The 17,702-nt window shown below is 35.0% G+C and overlaps 2 protein-coding genes across 4 annotated transcripts; both read right to left on the bottom strand.

The window, feature by feature from the left end:
- Positions 1–9,193: 9,193 nt before the first annotated feature.
- LOC150038404 (uncharacterized) lies at positions 9,194–12,885 on the bottom strand. Its single transcript, XM_090317442.1, has one exon. It carries the CDS (start codon positions 12,882–12,884, stop codon positions 12,180–12,182), a length of 705 nt encoding a protein of 234 aa, XP_090173568.1. The 5' UTR covers position 12,885; the 3' UTR covers positions 9,194–12,179.
- LOC120070273 (receptor-like protein EIX2) lies at positions 9,194–17,015 on the bottom strand. 3 transcript variants are annotated; one of them, XR_005479832.2, is made up of 3 exons: positions 14,038–17,015; positions 12,405–12,888; positions 9,194–12,298 (listed from the first exon to the last, which is right to left on the bottom strand). XR_005479832.2 is itself a non-coding variant. In XM_039022171.2 (3 exons), exons 1-2 carry the CDS (start codon positions 16,894–16,896, stop codon positions 14,044–14,046), a joined length of 1,722 nt encoding a protein of 573 aa, XP_038878099.2. In that variant the 5' UTR covers positions 16,897–16,939; the 3' UTR covers positions 13,764–13,932; positions 14,038–14,043. The 3 variants fall into 3 exon arrangements, 2 of the variants coding, with proteins under 2 accessions (XP_038878099.2, XP_038878097.2); XM_039022171.2 differs by lacking the exons at positions 9,194–12,298; positions 12,405–12,888 and adding an exon at positions 13,764–13,932 and having other exon boundaries at positions 14,038–15,440; positions 16,572–16,939; XM_039022169.2 differs by lacking the exons at positions 9,194–12,298; positions 12,405–12,888 and adding an exon at positions 13,764–13,932.
- Between the last annotated feature and the right edge of the window lie 687 nt (positions 17,016–17,702).

The following is a 17,702-nucleotide window of genomic DNA, read 5'->3' as shown; positions in this document are numbered from 1 at the left end:
CACGCACTCGAACACAGCGATCACCAAGGTCACGAACTCCCCAAACAACACGAACAACCTCCACAGAACCTCGACAATGTCGAGTTGAGTATGACACCACCAAGAAGGCTACCTTGGTATTCTCGGTGTGAGAATCCAGAGGGTGGGCTCTTTGTGGACTTGGTTTGAGGCAAAAAAATGGATGAACAAAAATCGTTTAAACGATTGAGCAAATGGGAGATGGAAAAACCCATCGTATAGGTCGATGCCAATCATTTAACAAAAGCTCAGCGATAGTCTAACAAAAGCTATGCTATCATTTAACTCATCGCTTTGCTGAGTGTCTATCACCTACTAACACTCCACGATCGTTTTGCTAACTCCAAGCCATCCCTTAGTAAATCTAATTTACTTGACAACTCTCCGTGAGTATTTTCCGAGAGAGGAAATCTCAAATCACAATTTTGTCACCTACTAAAATTAGAAAAATATTTTTCCTTTTAACTTACGGTTACCATAAAATTACCATTAACCTCCTACTAAATTGGTTATTAGAGAGAAAGAGATAATTATCTAATAATTAATATTATTATAAATATAAATGATAACTAGCTTACCATAATATATTTATAACCTATAGTGGTAATATTTCATCTCATGAAACATAAAAATCATAGCTCTTTTTCTATTTCATGGCACTTAATATAAATCTCATTTACATTAATCCTCCACTCGATGTATCTCATACACCATACCGATTATATCATATATAATCGAAATATCTCTTGTCAATTTGAACATTTCAAATCAACACTAAGAACTGATCTTCAACTTGAATCCATTGAGCTACCAACGGGACCTTATGGACCTGTAGCTCGAAGCTCCAATGGTAGGTGAATAACTGACTAGAATCTTTAGTCACGGGATCCACCATCCGTTAACTGCCAGGCACTCCACTAAAGACCGACAACTGAACTCTCCTTACCACAGATATTATATGTCCATCTTAACCAATCAATAGTATGACAACCCTTCACAGATCGCTCGTAAGTACAGCTGGACCAATAACTGTTATGCCTCTGTAGTTACATCTAACTTCTTAAGTACCATTGATTCCTCTAATGAACATAAGTCATAGTCCTACTATGAAGAGTCCTCTCTTCCAAAGTGAAGTTGTGGCCACTATGTTCAAGCCCTGAAATCAACCCTTAAGGGAGCAATCTCTCTACTTATCCATACTTCGAGAAAGGAGTGAATTCCATCTTGTATATTGAGTTCTCAGCTCCCAAATCAGACAAGTCCTTAAAAGGGTAAACATGTTGAGTTGGCAATTTGGCTACTCTCACCAATACTAATAAAAGGACCGCCCTCAAAGGTATGAGTTCCCAAAACACTCAGGATTGAGGTCGTGTCACCTATGGTAGTTTAGGTGAGATGTAAGTCTCTAGTATCAATGACGTTATATACAAAGTCTAGTCATCTTGTGGTTCGATCTTATACAAACTCTTTGTATAGGACACCCCCGCTCGCATGTCTCCACATGAATGATCAGGATCTACCATCTATAGTAGTTTACAACACTTGCAAACCTCTACAAAGTGGGTCGTATCCGTAGTGTCACCAGGATCAGGTATTCTACCTTAATCCTTATACTACAAACCTATTTAGGTTATCACCTAAGTCATGATCCACTTGTATATCATATACACATGCTTAAATTTACATAAGATAACTATGGAGCTTTGTTTATTGGATATGAGTAAACGCCAGAATGAAATAATAGTTATTTTATTCATAAAACAGTGTGTATAATTACAAACAACGAGACTCCGGGAGAATAAGGACACCAAAATATATCTAATTCACCTTTCCAGGTAGGTTCCCAGGTTGGGGTGTTCCGTTTCTATCAGTTTAAATACCTCAGCCTAGACAGAACTCACCATAGACAAAAGGTCCCTTATAGATAGATTTGCTACATATTTAATTTTTTGTTAGTCAATTTAATCCTATTAAACTGATTAAAAGATTAAACATTAGGTTGCTAATCTCATTAGAACCGTGATCTTAGGTCTATCTTTATCAAGTTTTAAAACTCTTTTAAAAACATGATTTAGGCCTAAGTTCGCATACATATCTTTCTTATTGATTTTAATTCTAATTTTCCTTATAACAGTTATAAAAGATACAACCAAAACCATTCCCATTGCTATGCATAGCTAGGTATTTACAACTCTTATAAATTTAACCTATGTGTCATGCTTCATGCAACGTTCATTCATTACTATATATAACTCTTATATACTTTGTAATGAACTAAGCATACATGCTTCCATACACCCTTCTACTATAACACTTATAATATAAAAATGATGCATGTCTATGCTTAATGCATGCATAAATAAAACTCTTATATTATATGATGTATGAGCATGCTTTTTAAGTAACTTAATCATGTAAACTACTATATCAAAACACTTACAATATAGAGATGATGCATGACCAATGCATAACTTAAGGTGGGATTTCAACTATATGGTATACTATATGACATATAATAAAACATACATCTTATATACATTCACAAAAATTAATGGACCAGGATGAGTAGCCTAAAAAAACTGAAATTTAAATTCTATCTATTACATAAAACCATTGAGCAAACCAATTCACAAGTGAACTGGGTCTTGAACCGTTCGGGTGAAGACTTCTTCCTGATCGTTTAGTAAATTGCTTGAGTAACCACGATCCCATAGCTATGATCAAGTACCATTTATAATGCAATGAAGCATGAGGCCATTCAATCGTTTAGCGTACTAATTTAAATAGCGCAAGTCTAAACGATCGTTTAGATGACTACATTATTGTGAAGCACGATCATCTAGACGATCATAGATCACGCGCTAAGTAACTTTTACTACAAGATCGTGTAGTCAGTGACTAAACGATGAAGCTTGTTGAGCTACACGATCGTTTAGTGCACACACATCTACTTTGCTGTCGAGTATCACATATTCAATGATCGCTTACCCCATCTTTTACACGATTTGACCAACGCTTGGTCTTCTTCTTCCTCGAAGTAATGTGCAACTCCTTGCTTTGAAGCTTCATCACGAGCGACTCACACTAACGCAAACACTTTGAATTACAGACTCGATTGCAAGTTAATATACCAAAAAACACAGGGGCCCTTACAATTAACTTTGAATGTAAAAGAATTCAACCATTCAGAGGCAATCATCCTAGAAAACTACATTAATCCACATCTACAAACATATTTAACATTTAAACAGAATGCAAACATGATTTACCCACCAAAACTGTAAATGCATTTCTATACATCAATGGATTTGGAATATCAGAACCTATCTCTAATACCAATTGAAGGAACTCTTGTCAAAGAGAACCCATGAACGGAAGCACGATCGATCGAAATTCATTGTGACAGAATTACAAGCATTCAAAACATATAAACTAGTTATGCATTTTCTAACAAATTACGACATGTTATAGTAATTAAATACATAAGGAGTGAGAGACTCACCTTTGAAGAACTCTTCTTTCACAGATCTCTCGCTTTCATGAAGAACTTGGAACAACTACCTCTCGCTTTCGCTTAGAATGCCAACCCAATTTACCAATAGTCACGAACAAATTTCTCCACGAACAAGTAACCTCTTGTACACCACCAGTTAGTAACCTTGGTATTCTCGGGTGAGAATCCAGGAGGTGTGGGCACTGTTATGAATTTGGTAGAGGGTTAGAGGAAACAATGATCGAACTCAACGACCAAGCAAGTGGGAGAGTATACTGCCTATCGTATAGACTTTGTGCTTGATCGTTTAATAGAACAGTAGGTACACGATCGTTTAGAAAAATAGCCTTGATCGTTTAGTGAATATCACTTGCCACACGATGTTTAGTAGAAAACTATACGATCGTTTAGTGAATTGCTTGCTACGCGATTATTAGTGAAATGCTACACGATCGCTTAGTCAAAGGCGTGTGTACATGATCATTTAGACAAATAGTTGAAGGCTGTCGTGTAGTCTCTCATGAGCTAAATGATTAACAGTGCACTTAATGATGCGATTCTCTATAAAATGAAAACATTTTTTCATTTTATTCTTCAGTTATGAAAACTAAATAAAACCTTCCACTTTCATGCACAGTTAAAGGAGAAACTACCAACAATTATCCTATAATCGTTTTAATTATAAATAAATATAATAATTAACTTATCATATTATATTTATAACCTATAATTTCAATATCACATCATATGTAACATTTAAACCATAGTCATTTTCTCCTTTACTTGATATAAATCATACTTACATCAAATTCCTTCAAATAATGTATCTCATCCATCATGTCAACTATATCATATATAATTGAACCAATTTAATTATATCATATATAATCAAACTCCCTCTTGTCAATTTGAACACTTCAAATTGACCCAAAAGCTAATTCTCAACTTGAATACATTAAGCTACCAAGGGGACCTTGTGGACCTGTAGTTTGAAGCTCCAATGGTACCTAAATAGCTAACTAAACTCTTTAGTCACGAGATCCACCAATTGTTAACTGCCGGACACTCCACTAAAGACTAATAGCTGCACTCTTCTGACTACAGATATATTTCTTTGTTGATCAGATATAACTAGTCAAGAGTACGATAACCCTCCACAGATGCTCATAAGTACAACTGGACTAATTTACCGTTTTGCCCCTATAGTTATATCTAACTTCTTAAGTATCACTGATCCCTCTATTGAACAATACATCATAGTCCTACAATGAGTGGACACCTCTTGTGCCATGAGAAGCTGTATGGTGCCACATCGTTCAAGCCCTAGAATCAGCCCTTAAGGGAGCAATCTATCTACTTACCCCTACTTCGTGGAAGAAGTCAATTCCATCTTATGTAACTAAGTTTCCATCTCCCCAATCAGACGAATCCCCAAAATGGTAGGTTTGAGTCGGCAATCTGGCTACTTGCACCCATGCAAATCAAAGAACTGCTCTCATAGGCAGGAGTGTTGGAATTGGTGTCTTAATTCTGTCGGAGTCTCGTTATTTTGTAAAGATACACATTGTTTAATGAATAAAATAAGTGTTATTTAATTCTAGCATTTACTCATATCCAATAAACAAAGCTCCTTAGTTATCTATGTGAACTTAAGCATGTATATGTGATATACAAGTGGATCATGCCTTAAGTGATAACCTCAATAGGTCTGTAGTATGGATGACGTGCTACAGATGGTAGATCCTGACCATTCATGTGGAGACATGCGAGCGGGGGTGTCCAATACATAGAGTTTGTATAAAACCTGAACCATGAGATAATTAGACTCTGTATATAACGTCGTTGATACTAGAGACTTACATCTCACCTAAATGACCATAGGTGACACGACCTCAATCCTGAGTGTTTTGAGAACTCCTGCATTTGAGGACAGTCTTTTGATTAGTATGGGTGAGAGTGGCCAGGTTGCCAACTCAACATGCCTACCTTTTTAGGGACTTGTCTGATCTGGTAGCTGGGAATTCAATCCACAAGATGGAATTCACTTCTTTCCTGAAGTAGGGATAAGTAGAGAGATTGCTCCCTTAAGGGCTGATTCCAGGGCTTGAACATAGTGGCCAAAGCTTCTCTTTAGAGGGATCAGTGGTACCTAAGGAGTTAGATGTAACTATAGGGGCATAACAGTTATTGGCCCAGCTGTACTTACGAGCGATATGTGAATGGTTATCGCACTTTTAATTGGTTAAGATGGACACATAATATATCTGTAGTAAGGAGAGTTCAACTATCGGTCTTTAGTAAAGTGCCTGGCAGTTAACGGATGGTGGATCCCGTGACTAAAAAGTTTAGTCAATTATTCACGTATTATTGGAGCTTCGAGCTACAGGTTCATAAGGTCCCCTTGGTTGCTCAATGGATTCAGTTGAGGATTAGTTCTTGGTGTTGATTTGAAATGTTCAAATTGACAAGAGATATTTTGATTATATAGGATATAATCGGTATGATGTATGAGATACATCCAGTAGAGGATTGATGTAAATGAGATTTACATTAATTATCATGGAATAGAAAAAAACTATAGTTTATATATTTCATGAGATGAAATATTAAAAATATAGGTTATAAATATAGTATGATAAGTTGGTTATCATTTATATTATAATAATATTAATTATTGGATAATTAATTCTTTTTCTTTAATAACCAATTGAGTGGATGGTCATTGGTAATTCATGGTAACCATGAGATAAAAGAAAAATTATTTTCCTAATTTTAGTAAGTTTTTACAAAACGTCAAAAATTGATTTTGCATTTTTTCTCTCGCAAAAAGAAACTCACGATGCTTGTTAAGTAAATAACGATTTACGAAGGGACAACGTGTTTTAGTAAACAATCGTGTAGTGTTTTGTAGGCGACAAACATTGAGCTAAACGATCGCTTAACTTTTGCTAGAGATCGCTTAGCTTTAGCTAAATGATTGGGCATTGACCTATGCGATAGGTTTTTGTCTTCTTCCACTTGCCCAATCGTGTACACGATTATTCATTCCTTCTTCGTCTGCCTTATTCCAAGTCCGAACAGAGCCCACCCTTTGGATTCTCAGACTGAGAATACCAAGGTAACCTTCTTGTTGGTGTCATACTAAACTCGACACCATTGAGGTTCTGTGGAGGCTGCTCGTGTTGCTGGGGAGTTCGTGACTGAGGCGATCGCAAAAGACGAATATGCGGTGTTCGTGCTACAGAGCGGTCATGTTGTTCGAGCATTCGAGGTTGCTGTGTTCGAGCTTTCGTGAACAAGGAATGTGGAGACGAGTCTACAAATGTTCATAGAGATTTATTCTTATTCATTTGTGGTTGTTCATGCTGTAATTTCTATATTGATTGTATAATCGCATGTTTTGTTTACAATTGTAATTGTAATGTTCATTCATGATTGTAATTTGGAATGATCTATTTTTCGCTGCTCATGGAAATCTCGAGTTTGATTTCCTTCAAGGAGTTCCCAACTCACTCAGGATTAAGGTCATGTTACTTATGGTCATCCTAGTGAAATGAAGTCTCTGTCATGAATGATGTTATTGTTGGGAACGTCCAAGAACTCGTAGTTCATATTAAAAATTCTATTTATCAGTAATAATAACTTGTTGATTTTGCATCTTATTATGAAAATCCCATAAACATATCCATGGCTATAGTCTGAATACTGTGATTTTATATAGTGACATAAATAGGATCAAGTTAACAGTATATAGCTTAAATGGTCATAATAAGTATATAGATGAAATTGGGTATCTCATCCTGGTAACACTATGGGATGCGACCCACTTTGTAATTGTTACAAGAAGTTGTAAAGTGCTACAAACGATGTTATCCATAGATCGTTCATGTTGAGATATGTGAGTAGGGGCATCCTATGCAATGAGTTTGCATATAGACTCGACCACGTAAATAGTCACTTTTCTTTATAACGACCGTTTACCGTTAAAACTGATTATTTAATTTATTAAATAATCTAAGTTAACTCGATCTTAATCCTGAGCTAGCTATGAACTTCTGTTTGTTCGGGATTATCTTTTGATCTGCAAATGGTGAGAGTAGTCCAACAACACTACTCAATAAGCCTCCCATTTTAGGGATAAGACCGGATGAATATCTGGGGACATAACCTTACAAGATGGAATTTGCTCCTACTCGATTTAGGGTTAGCAGATAGGTTGTTCTATTAAGTACTGATTTCAGGTTTTGAACAATCTGGACCTCACTTTCTCATGATAGAGGAAGGATTTGATTCATAGGGATTATGAATCAGAATTGTTCAATAGAGGGTTAGTGGGAACTTAAGGAGCAAAATGTATTCATAGGGGTAAAACGGTTATTTTGACCTAGCTGTGATTACGAACAACTTGTGAAGGATCGATTTACTGGTTATGGTTATAAAGTGGACATAATATATCTACAGTGATGGGAGTTCAACTATGGGCTATAGTGAAGTGTCCCATTAGTTAAAGAATGTGGGTTAGATCGGTCTAATGAGTTTAACCGATTAATCTCGGATCATTGGAGCCCATGATCTATAGGTTTACGAGGTCCCTTGACTAGCTCGTAAATGGTTAAGTTTTAGAGTATCTTGAGAAATTAATTTGCAACATTCAAATTAAAATTAAAAGGAATAGGAGAATATATATTTAAATATGATTTAAATATATGAAGATAGTTTTGTGCAAAAAAATAATTTAGTATTTGATATTAAATTAATTTATGAAATTAATTTTCTAGTTTTAAAATCAAAAAATCAAAATTTTGATTTTAAGATAAATTGAAAAATTGGAAAACATGCACAAAATGGATTTTCATAGTTTTCCATTATCATCTTCTTTATGCTCACACAAAACCCACTTCCTCTTCTTCATTAACTCCAAGCATGAGCTGCAAGCTATGCACATTTCTTCTTTGCATGTTCACCTGCAATAAATAAAGAAGAATAGAGTGATTTGGAAAAATGCATTCTACAAAAATTTAAGAGAAAATTTCAGCTAAAGAAGTATTCTTCGAGTGAGTGTTGTGGTGAGCTTTTCCTTGCGTTTTACATTGCTTCAAGCTGTTCTTGAGTCCCACAACTCAGTCTAAAGCTCCAAGAGGATAGTGGTGAATATCTTGAGGTGGTTCACGGTGATCTTTGGAGAAGACTACATCTGTTTGATCGAGATCTTGAAGAGTTCTCCAAAGTTATGATCTAAAACCCTCTTGTTTAGATGAGCATGCTTTAGTTTCTGCCAAAATTAGTGAACTTAAATGCTTATTGATCCTTGTTACTTTCGATACATGTTATTACACTCTTACAGTTATATAACGAGACTAAATACTTCGTGGTCCAGTCATATACAAACTCCTTTGTATAAGACACCCCGTTCGCATGTCTCCACATGAATGATCAGGATTATACCATCTGTAGTATGTCACAACATTTGTAACTATCTACAAAGTGGGTCACATCCATAATGTCACTAGGATAAGGTTTCCCCCCTATATCTATATACTACAAACCATTTTGGTTATCATTCAAGGCATGATCCACTTGTATATCTCCGCATACATGCTTAAGTTACAATGATAATAAGGGATCTTAGTTTATTGGTTTGTGGTAAAGCAAATAAAATATCTCATATTTCATAGACAACAGTGAAGAAAATATCTCATATTATTACATCACAAGCGTTTGTTCATATAGGTGTTTACAAACTACAAGACCCTATGAGAGTTTAGGGCATCAACCCCAACAATATTCTCAAGTGATTTTTCTATCATCTATATCTCCGCCCCATCACTGTTAGAGTATCCTATCAACTTGTATTCACTCGTCCTTGTGTAGAGAAGCCCGAGTGATTTCATCCCTCGAATGTATCGAAGAATTCATTTAATGGCTTTGAAGTGCGAGAGCCTTGGATCCTTCATGTATCAATTCATTACACCAACATTATATGCAATATTCGGTCTTGTGCATGTGAGTTATCGTAGACACCTTACCAAACTATGGTATTCACGTGCATTTACTTGATTTCCTCCCTCAAATCTAGAGAGTTTTGTGCCAAGCTCCATTGGTGTTGCTACAGGCTTACATTCTTCCATCTTATTTCTTTTCAAAATGGCCTTCGTATATGCCTCCTGTGAAACAAAAATTCCAAAGTTTTCTTGCCTAATTTCAAGACCAAGAAAGTATTTCATCAATCCTAAGTTCGTCATTTCAAAATCCCGCGTCATAGCATCTTTAAAGTCCACAATCAAGTTCTCATTACTCCCCATGAAAATAAGATCATCAACATAAAGGGCAAGATAAGTAGATTACCTTCTTTTTTCTTTACGTATAATGCATACTCATGTGGGCATTGTATGAACTTTTTCTTCTTAAAGTAAGTATCAATTTGAGTGTTTTATGCTCGAGGTTCTTGCTTTAACCCATAGAGTGCCTTCTTTAGTTTCAATACTTTATTTTCCTTTCCAAATTTCATGTATCCAGGGGGTTTCTCCGTATAGATTTCTTCTTCAAGAACTCCATTTAAAAATGCTGATTTTACATCCATTTGATAGATAGCCCACTTGAATTGTGCAGCTAGAGATAAAAGGAGTTGAATTGTCTCCATTCTTGAAACTGGAGCAAAAACTTCGTCATAATAGATTCCTGCTTTTTTTTCTGTAACCTTTTGCAACTTGACGCGCCTTGTACCTTTAAATCTCACCTTAGGCATTCATCTTCTTCTTGTATACCCATTTTACACCAATAGGTCTATATCCATCAGACAATTCCATCAAATCCCAAGTTTTGTTTCTTTCAATTGCTTCTATCTCTTCATCCATTGCGACTTTCCACTTTTTGTCTCTTATGGCTTCTTCAAAAGCAATGTTCTCTGAGTTTGCTAATAAGCAAACTAGGTGTACTTCATTGGTTGAGTCGTATAGATCTTGTAGACTCTGCATCCTAGGTTGACTCAGCTCTTCCACTTTGTCAAATATTTTAGAAGTCATTGCAGTGTTTATTGGTGCAATTCTCAATGACTCTTCTTGTAATGCCTCATGTTGATTATTCTAGTTCCACGCGCTTTCTTCATTCACTTGAATGTCACGACTTACAATCAACTTCTTTTCAATTAGATCGAATAATTTATAAGCCTTCGTCTTTTATTCATACCCAATAAACACATATTCCTTACTCTTATAATTGAGTTTGGTTCTTCTTTGGTCTGGTTCTTGTGCATAGGCCACACTAGCAAACACTTTAAGGTGTAAGATGGTTGGTTTATGACCACTCCAAGCCTCTTGCAGTGTTTGATTCACCAATTTTGTATGTGGACATTGGTTTTGCACATACATAGCACATTGTACTGCTTCTGCCAAGAATTCCTTTGGCACATCTTTACTCTTCAACATTGATCGAACCATATCAAGGATCGTTTGATTTTTCTTTTCTACAACGTCATTTTTCCGAGGTGAATATGGTATAGTAAAAAATATTTTGATACCTTGTTCCTCACAATAATTTGTGAAAGCGGTTGATATGTATTCTCCACCTCTATCTGACTGTAAAGCATTGATGTAAAGATTGGTTGTCTTCTCTATCATCACCTTGAACTTTTTGAATACTTCAAATACTTCTAACTTTTCCTTCAAAAAATAAACCCAAGTCTTTCTTGTATAGTCATCAATAAAGGTAATTAAAATACCTTTTCTCACTGAAAGATTTTGGAGTGATTGAGCCACACATGTCTGTGTGTATCAACTCAACAGGTCCTTTTGAACAATATTGTATTTTCTTTTGGAAAGTTGCCCTTGCTAGTTTGCCAAGTACATAACCTTCACAAAACTTCTTGGTATAGTCCACTTTTGGTAGCCCATGGACCTTGTCCTTCTTTGCTAACTCTTTTAGTTCGTCGTAGTGTAATGTCCAAACCGTAAGTGCCATAAGAATGCTTTGTCCACCATGCTGGCTTGTAAACACCTCTCTTGTACATTCTTCATGTTGAGTTTGAACATCCAATTCTTCCCCATCTCAACGTGTGCGAGCACTCGATCATTTCTGTCATTCAAGTGCAACATTCGATCTTTCATGAAGATCGAACATCCTTTCTCCAATAACTGCCCATACTTAGAATATTACTCTTCAAGTTAGGTACATAGTAGACATCTTCCATAGTACCTTTTTTTTCATTCCTTTGGGAAAAATGTATTTTTCCTCAACTTTTGACTTGAATCTTTGATGCATCTCCAAAAGACACATATCCATATTCTATCTCTTGCATATCAACAAAAAGATGTTTGTGCCCACACAAATGGTTACTTGCACTGATATCAAGATATCATACCATGTCGCTGTCTGGAGTGATTCCTTCATGGGCCATCATGAGAACACTGTCAGCTTTTCTCTCATCTTTTGTGACTAAGTTCGCATTTTCTTCCACATTCTTCTTGGCATAGCAATCCTTTTCGTAGTGTCCATATTTTCTACTATTGTAACACTGGACATTTGGGGTATTTGAGCAATCGCCTCTTCCACGACCTTAACCTCGTCCATGCCAATTTAGTTGGCTCATTTTTTCTCTCTTTTCATTGTTGTTTCCACGACCATGACCTCTGCCGCAATTGAAACTGCGACCACCACGACCATGTTCTCTTCCTCAGTTGTGTTTCACATACATTGCCTTGTCTTCTTTCATGGTCATCTTTGTTTGTAAGGCCTCATCCAAGACCTCTTGTTTCTTTTTCTTCTTTCTTTGTTCATGTGCTTCAAAGGAACCTGCAAGATCATCAATAGTCATTTCTTCCAAGGTCTTTGATTCCTCAATAGCACATACCACATTCTTAAAATCATTTGTCAATGATCGAAGGATTTTCTCCACAACCTTGGCATCTTCAAGAGTTTCTCCATTGCGTTTAAGTTGGTTCACCACTGTTTGGACCCGGGTGATGTAGTGAGATACTCTTTCTGACTCCTTCATTTTCATGGTTTCCAATTCACCTCGAAGAGTTTGGAGCCTCACTTGTTTGACTCGATCAACACCCTTGAAAACCTTCTCCAGTATGTCCCACGCTTCCTTCGATGTCTTTGCACCTACAATTTTCTCAAAACCTGACTCATCCACAACTTGGATCATGAGATAGAGAGTGGTTTTGTCTTCCATGCACATCTCTTTTATCGCCCTCAATTGGTTTGCTGTCATATTTGCAATTGGAGCCTCCTCTTCAAGACCTTCCTGGACTACTTCCCATTCGTCTTGAGCACCGAGCAAGGCACGCATTTGAATACTCCAATTGTCATAGTTTATCTTGGTGATTCGTGGTAACTGCATTTGTCCCAACATTGTGCTCCCATGGTTTGACATAGCTCTGATACCAAATTGAAAAAAAAAAAAAAATTGAGTGGTGGAGCTTTTTATTGAAGAGAGAAAGAATAAAGTATGGACACTAATACTCAATCTTCTATTGATTTCTTTCTCATCCTTGTCTTGGTAAAGATTACAATACCACTATATATAGTCTCACAAAGTGTCTTCCTAAATTTCTTCAATAAGTCACTAATAAAAGCAGATGAAAGAGATTACAATAATTAAGACAAAATTTCAAAAGTTGCAGTAATTCTTGACCCTTCGTTACTCGAACTGCCATAACTTTCTATAGAAAATACCAAATGACTTGAGACTTGAACCATCAGAAAATATACATCCGGAGAATCAAAATTCATAGGTCATACATTTAATTTGAATATTTTTTGACCTTCCAAATGCCTGCTAAAAACTGTCTAAAAACTTGACAATTTGAGTTTAATGCTTAACATAAATGGGAAAGCTTCCTCTAGCCTATCTCTTACTTGTATATGGATTTATCTTTAAGCTCTCCTCTAGCTCGTTTTGTACTTCTCTTTGATTAATGTAATGCTTTTAGATCTGGGATGTGATTAGGACGCTAAGGGTGTGTGAGCCTAGTTGAGATACTTGGTTGCTCTACTATTCCCTACCCCTCTAGTAATTTGTTAATATATATATTAAAAGAAAGGATTTTTTAAAATCATTTTTAGACTATTTTACCCCTATGAGTTTTTATTTAATTATAAATCTACCATCTAAATTAAATAAAATTTAGGCATATTCACGTTGAGTTCAAATATATAATTATAATATTTATTCCATTTTTATTAAGGGCTCATATTGCATATATATAAAAAATGAGGCTAAAATATTGAAAAAAATAACAAAACTTAAAACTAATTGTAAATACAGCCAACTTTATTAAATATCCAAAAAGCCCAATAAAGGTACAAAAAAAAAATGTTGAAGGCCTGAAATTTCCAATTTTCAGTAATAGATGGTAATAGACTTCTATCACTATATATCAAATCAATGATTGATAGTGATATCTCCAAGGTACCTGTACCTGTACGAGGGTAAAAAAAAATCCTTCAAATACTAAGCAACATCCATTTTGATATCTTTTTAAGAAAAAAACATGGCTTTAATTATAAAAAAAAGGAATATTTACCTGATTTCAATGGATTGTGTTCATTAGAAATTTGAAGTACGCATGTCTCCATCTCTTATGAAGTAACAAAGTGCCAAATATACCCCAGAAACCAACAATATATCCAAATGTCATGCTGATAAAAAATTCTCCTAGTACGAACCAGCTATCTTCATTCTTATTTTCATTAACATGAATATCATTTGGCTCTCGAGGGATTTCATTAAAGCACTTTTTCAACGGATCTCCACAAAGATAAGGGTTTCCTTCATAAGAAGAATTTTGGAAGCTTTGAAGCTGAGTGCTTGTGGGAATTTTTCCTGAAAGGTTATTATATGACAAATCCAATACTGACAACCTTGATATTTGAGAAAGAGTAGCTGGAATTGGACCGTATAAATGATTTCTTGATAAATCCAAAGAGTCCAATGATTGAAGTTGACCCATGTTACCAGGAATTGGACCTGTTAATTCATTGTTGGAGAGATTCAAAGTAATCAAACCAACAAGCTCGGTGATTTCATCAGGAATTTTTCCGGTCAAATGATTGCAAGATAAATCAATAAATCTTTCAAATCTTAATACTTTTCCTATGATCAGTCTCTCTTTACCTTTCAACACCATTACCAAACCTTCATAACCAGCTGACACGAGTAATCTCCTTTCTCTTTTCCAAAATATGAACTCCATACCATTATCGTCAACATCAAAATCATTACTTGGGTCTGATGTTTGTTTGAAGGCTTGGAAATTATGAATGCAGGTTGGTATGCTTCCAGATATATTGTTGGATGAAATATCCAATACATGAATCCGTTTGAGATTGCAAATACTTGAAGGCAAATTTCCATAGAAGTTATTTGACTTCAAATTCAGGTAAGTCAAATTAGGCAACTTTGATCCAATCCACGATGGTATTGCTCCAAATAAATTGTTATTCATTGCATCAATGGCTTTCAAAGATGACAAGCTGGACAAAGAATCAAACCCTCCACAGAATTGATTGTTGCGTAAAAGTAAGGTATTCAAATGAATGAGGCTACTCATAGAGTGTGGAAGGTCTCCGGAAAAGTAATTATCAGACAATTTTAATGCCTCTAAGTTGTCCATGGAGTCCCAACAATTAGGAAGTTGTCTTGATAATTGGTTGTTAGAAAGATCCAATTCCTTTAAAGGAGAGATGCCAATTTTGCATAAGCATGTTAAGTCAGAAAAATTATTATTTGAAAGACTGAGCAATCGTGATTGAAAAAGAAAGGCGGGAATTCGCCCCACAAATTTGTTTGACTCAAAATTAATAGTCTGTATTCCTTTGAAGTAATTCAATGGCAAGTCTGGAATTTCACCCATGATTTTATTCCCAGAAAGATCTATGTAGTACAAGTTCGCAGACAAGTTGGTCCAAAACCAATGAGGAATGATGTCTGAAATTTGAGCAAATGAAATATCAATGAGATAAGAGAAATTCTGAGTTGGTAACCACTTGGGAAAAATTGGACCCAACTTGATTGATCTCAAATAGATTTCCTCCAACTGAAAAGGAGGGACCCAATTAGACTTGAAGTTTAAATTCAAATTAGGATTATTAGATAGATCCAAATATTTTAAATGTGTAACCTTTGCAAAATGAGTTTCACAAACTTCGCCTTCCAATAAATTGTCATTGAGATATAATTCCTCCAATTTTGATAATTGTCCCAAATTTTGGGGAACTCTTCCATGCAACATGTTGTATGATAAATCTATTTCTTTTAAAGATGGAAGCATAGTAAAATTTGGCAAGAATCCACTAAAGTTATTTGATGCAAGATGTAGAGACTGAACTGAGTGAAGCAGGCATGGTGGAAAAGCTTTAAAAAAATCAGATAGCAATCCTCCTATATTATTGAAATTTAAGTGTAATGAATTCAAATTGCAAAGACTTCCAAAAGACTTGAGGGAATGAAAATTAACTCTAGTGGAAGTTAGATCAAGAAATACAAGTGAAGTCATATTTTCAAAATCATTATAGTTCAAACCCTGTAGATTGTTGGATCTAAGATTCAAATAAACGAGATTAGTTAAGTTGATCAACCATGAATAAAATTTGGAGGAATTAAAATTAATATGATTCCAAGAGAAGTCCAACTCAACTAGAAATCTTGAGAAATTGATGTTTGAATGATGAGATGATAGAATAGGGGTTGGAAGGCCACAATTGCTTAAAAACAAACTTTGTAACACGGGAAGTTTGTTAATCGCAATTGTCCAATCATTGGCATCTTCAGAGACTACTGAACTCAAGTCAAGATATTTTAATGATGACAAAGTATTCGGGATCAGCCATCTAAGGTCATGATTTAACCAATAATTTGATGAAAGATCAAGAATAGACAATTTGGAAAGGTTCCCAAGATGAGGAGGAATGGGAGTTGCAAAGTTATTATAAGACAAGTTTAGATAATTCAATTCCATAAGAGAAGCAATATCCTCAGAGACAATTTGATCAAACAAATTATTGCTAAGATCCAAGTATTTAAGGTGTGACAACTGAGTCAAGGAAGAACCAACCTCACCCTTCAAACACCTTTCATAATTATCAGAGGCATGAAGATCAAGTCCAATGATATGATGATGAGTGGTAGTAGTGTTGCTGCATTCAACACCTTTCCAATTGCAACAATCACTGTTGACATCTGTGTCCCAAGAAGAGAGTATATCATATTCATCCACCAATTTTTGCTTGAAGGATAAAAGTGCTACTCTTTCCTTCTCCATACACCTTATTTTCTCTTTGACAGATCCATTCAATTCAAGATGGGCAACATTTTTTGACACAGAAAGCAAAAGGATGAGATGGATGGAAGCAAAATACCAAATCAGAGCTATGGATACTCTCATTGCATGCTGTGGGTGAAGACTATTAATTGCTAAAGTATGTTCCCCAAACTTGTCAATTTATAGTAAAATTTAGAAGTTGCATATAAAATATGAGATTTTTATAAAAAAAAGTTTATTAGGATAAAGTACCGTTTTGGTCCTTGATTTTGATTCTTCTTTTCATTTGATCCCTGATTTTAATTTTTGTTTTCATTTGGTTCTTAGGTTTCAAGACGTGTTACACATTTAGTCTTTAAATTTTGAATTTGGTTTCAATTTAGAACTTAAGTACCATACTGTTACACTTTTACACCTCAATGTTGAGTTTTGTTTCAATTTTGTCCCTAAGTTTCAAAATTCACAATTTTAACTTCGATTTTTGCTAATTACTTATTTTTCGTCTTTAATGTTAATGTCTAACTATTAATTAATTGAAAAGAATTGTAATTAATTAATTTTCACTAGTTTTCATCACTATTAAATTTAAAATTATATTTTCACTTCATAATTATTTTAAATATGCATATCAATTAATGTTAATATATTCGTAGAAATTTCAAATGGTTCATTTGACTTAGATTTCTCGTGATGTGATGTCTTTTAATTTGATTGAGAATTACTATATTGCAATTGAAGAGTAAAGACTTTGAATATTTTAATTTTTAGTCCTTTCATTCTATCAAAAGTGATGCATATCTTTGAAGAATCCTTTAGTGGAAGACTTTTTACGCGGAAGACCTGCATAAATTATAACTTAACTCAATATTTTAGAGGTCGGCATCTAAATTAACCTAAGAGACATGTGTATTTAACTAGTGAGACCCACT

The sequence above is a fragment of the Benincasa hispida genome, chromosome 1 (assembly GCF_027475165.1).
Source record: "Benincasa hispida cultivar pf3 chromosome 1, pf3_genome.v1.1, whole genome shotgun sequence".
Classification (NCBI taxonomy): Eukaryota; Viridiplantae; Streptophyta; class Magnoliopsida; order Cucurbitales; family Cucurbitaceae; genus Benincasa; species Benincasa hispida.
The sequence above is the reverse complement of the archived record's forward strand: the minus strand, read 5'-3'. Positions and strand labels throughout refer to the sequence as shown.

Bases quoted from the DNA above. Each gene is read 5' to 3' on its own strand.
- LOC150038404 (XM_090317442.1), bottom strand. From the start codon at position 12,884: ATGTCAAACCATGGGAGCACAATGTTGGGACAAATGCAGTTACCACGA.
- LOC120070273 (XM_039022169.2), bottom strand. From the start codon at position 16,896: ATGAGAGTATCCATAGCTCTGATTTGGTATTTTGCTTCCATCCATCTC.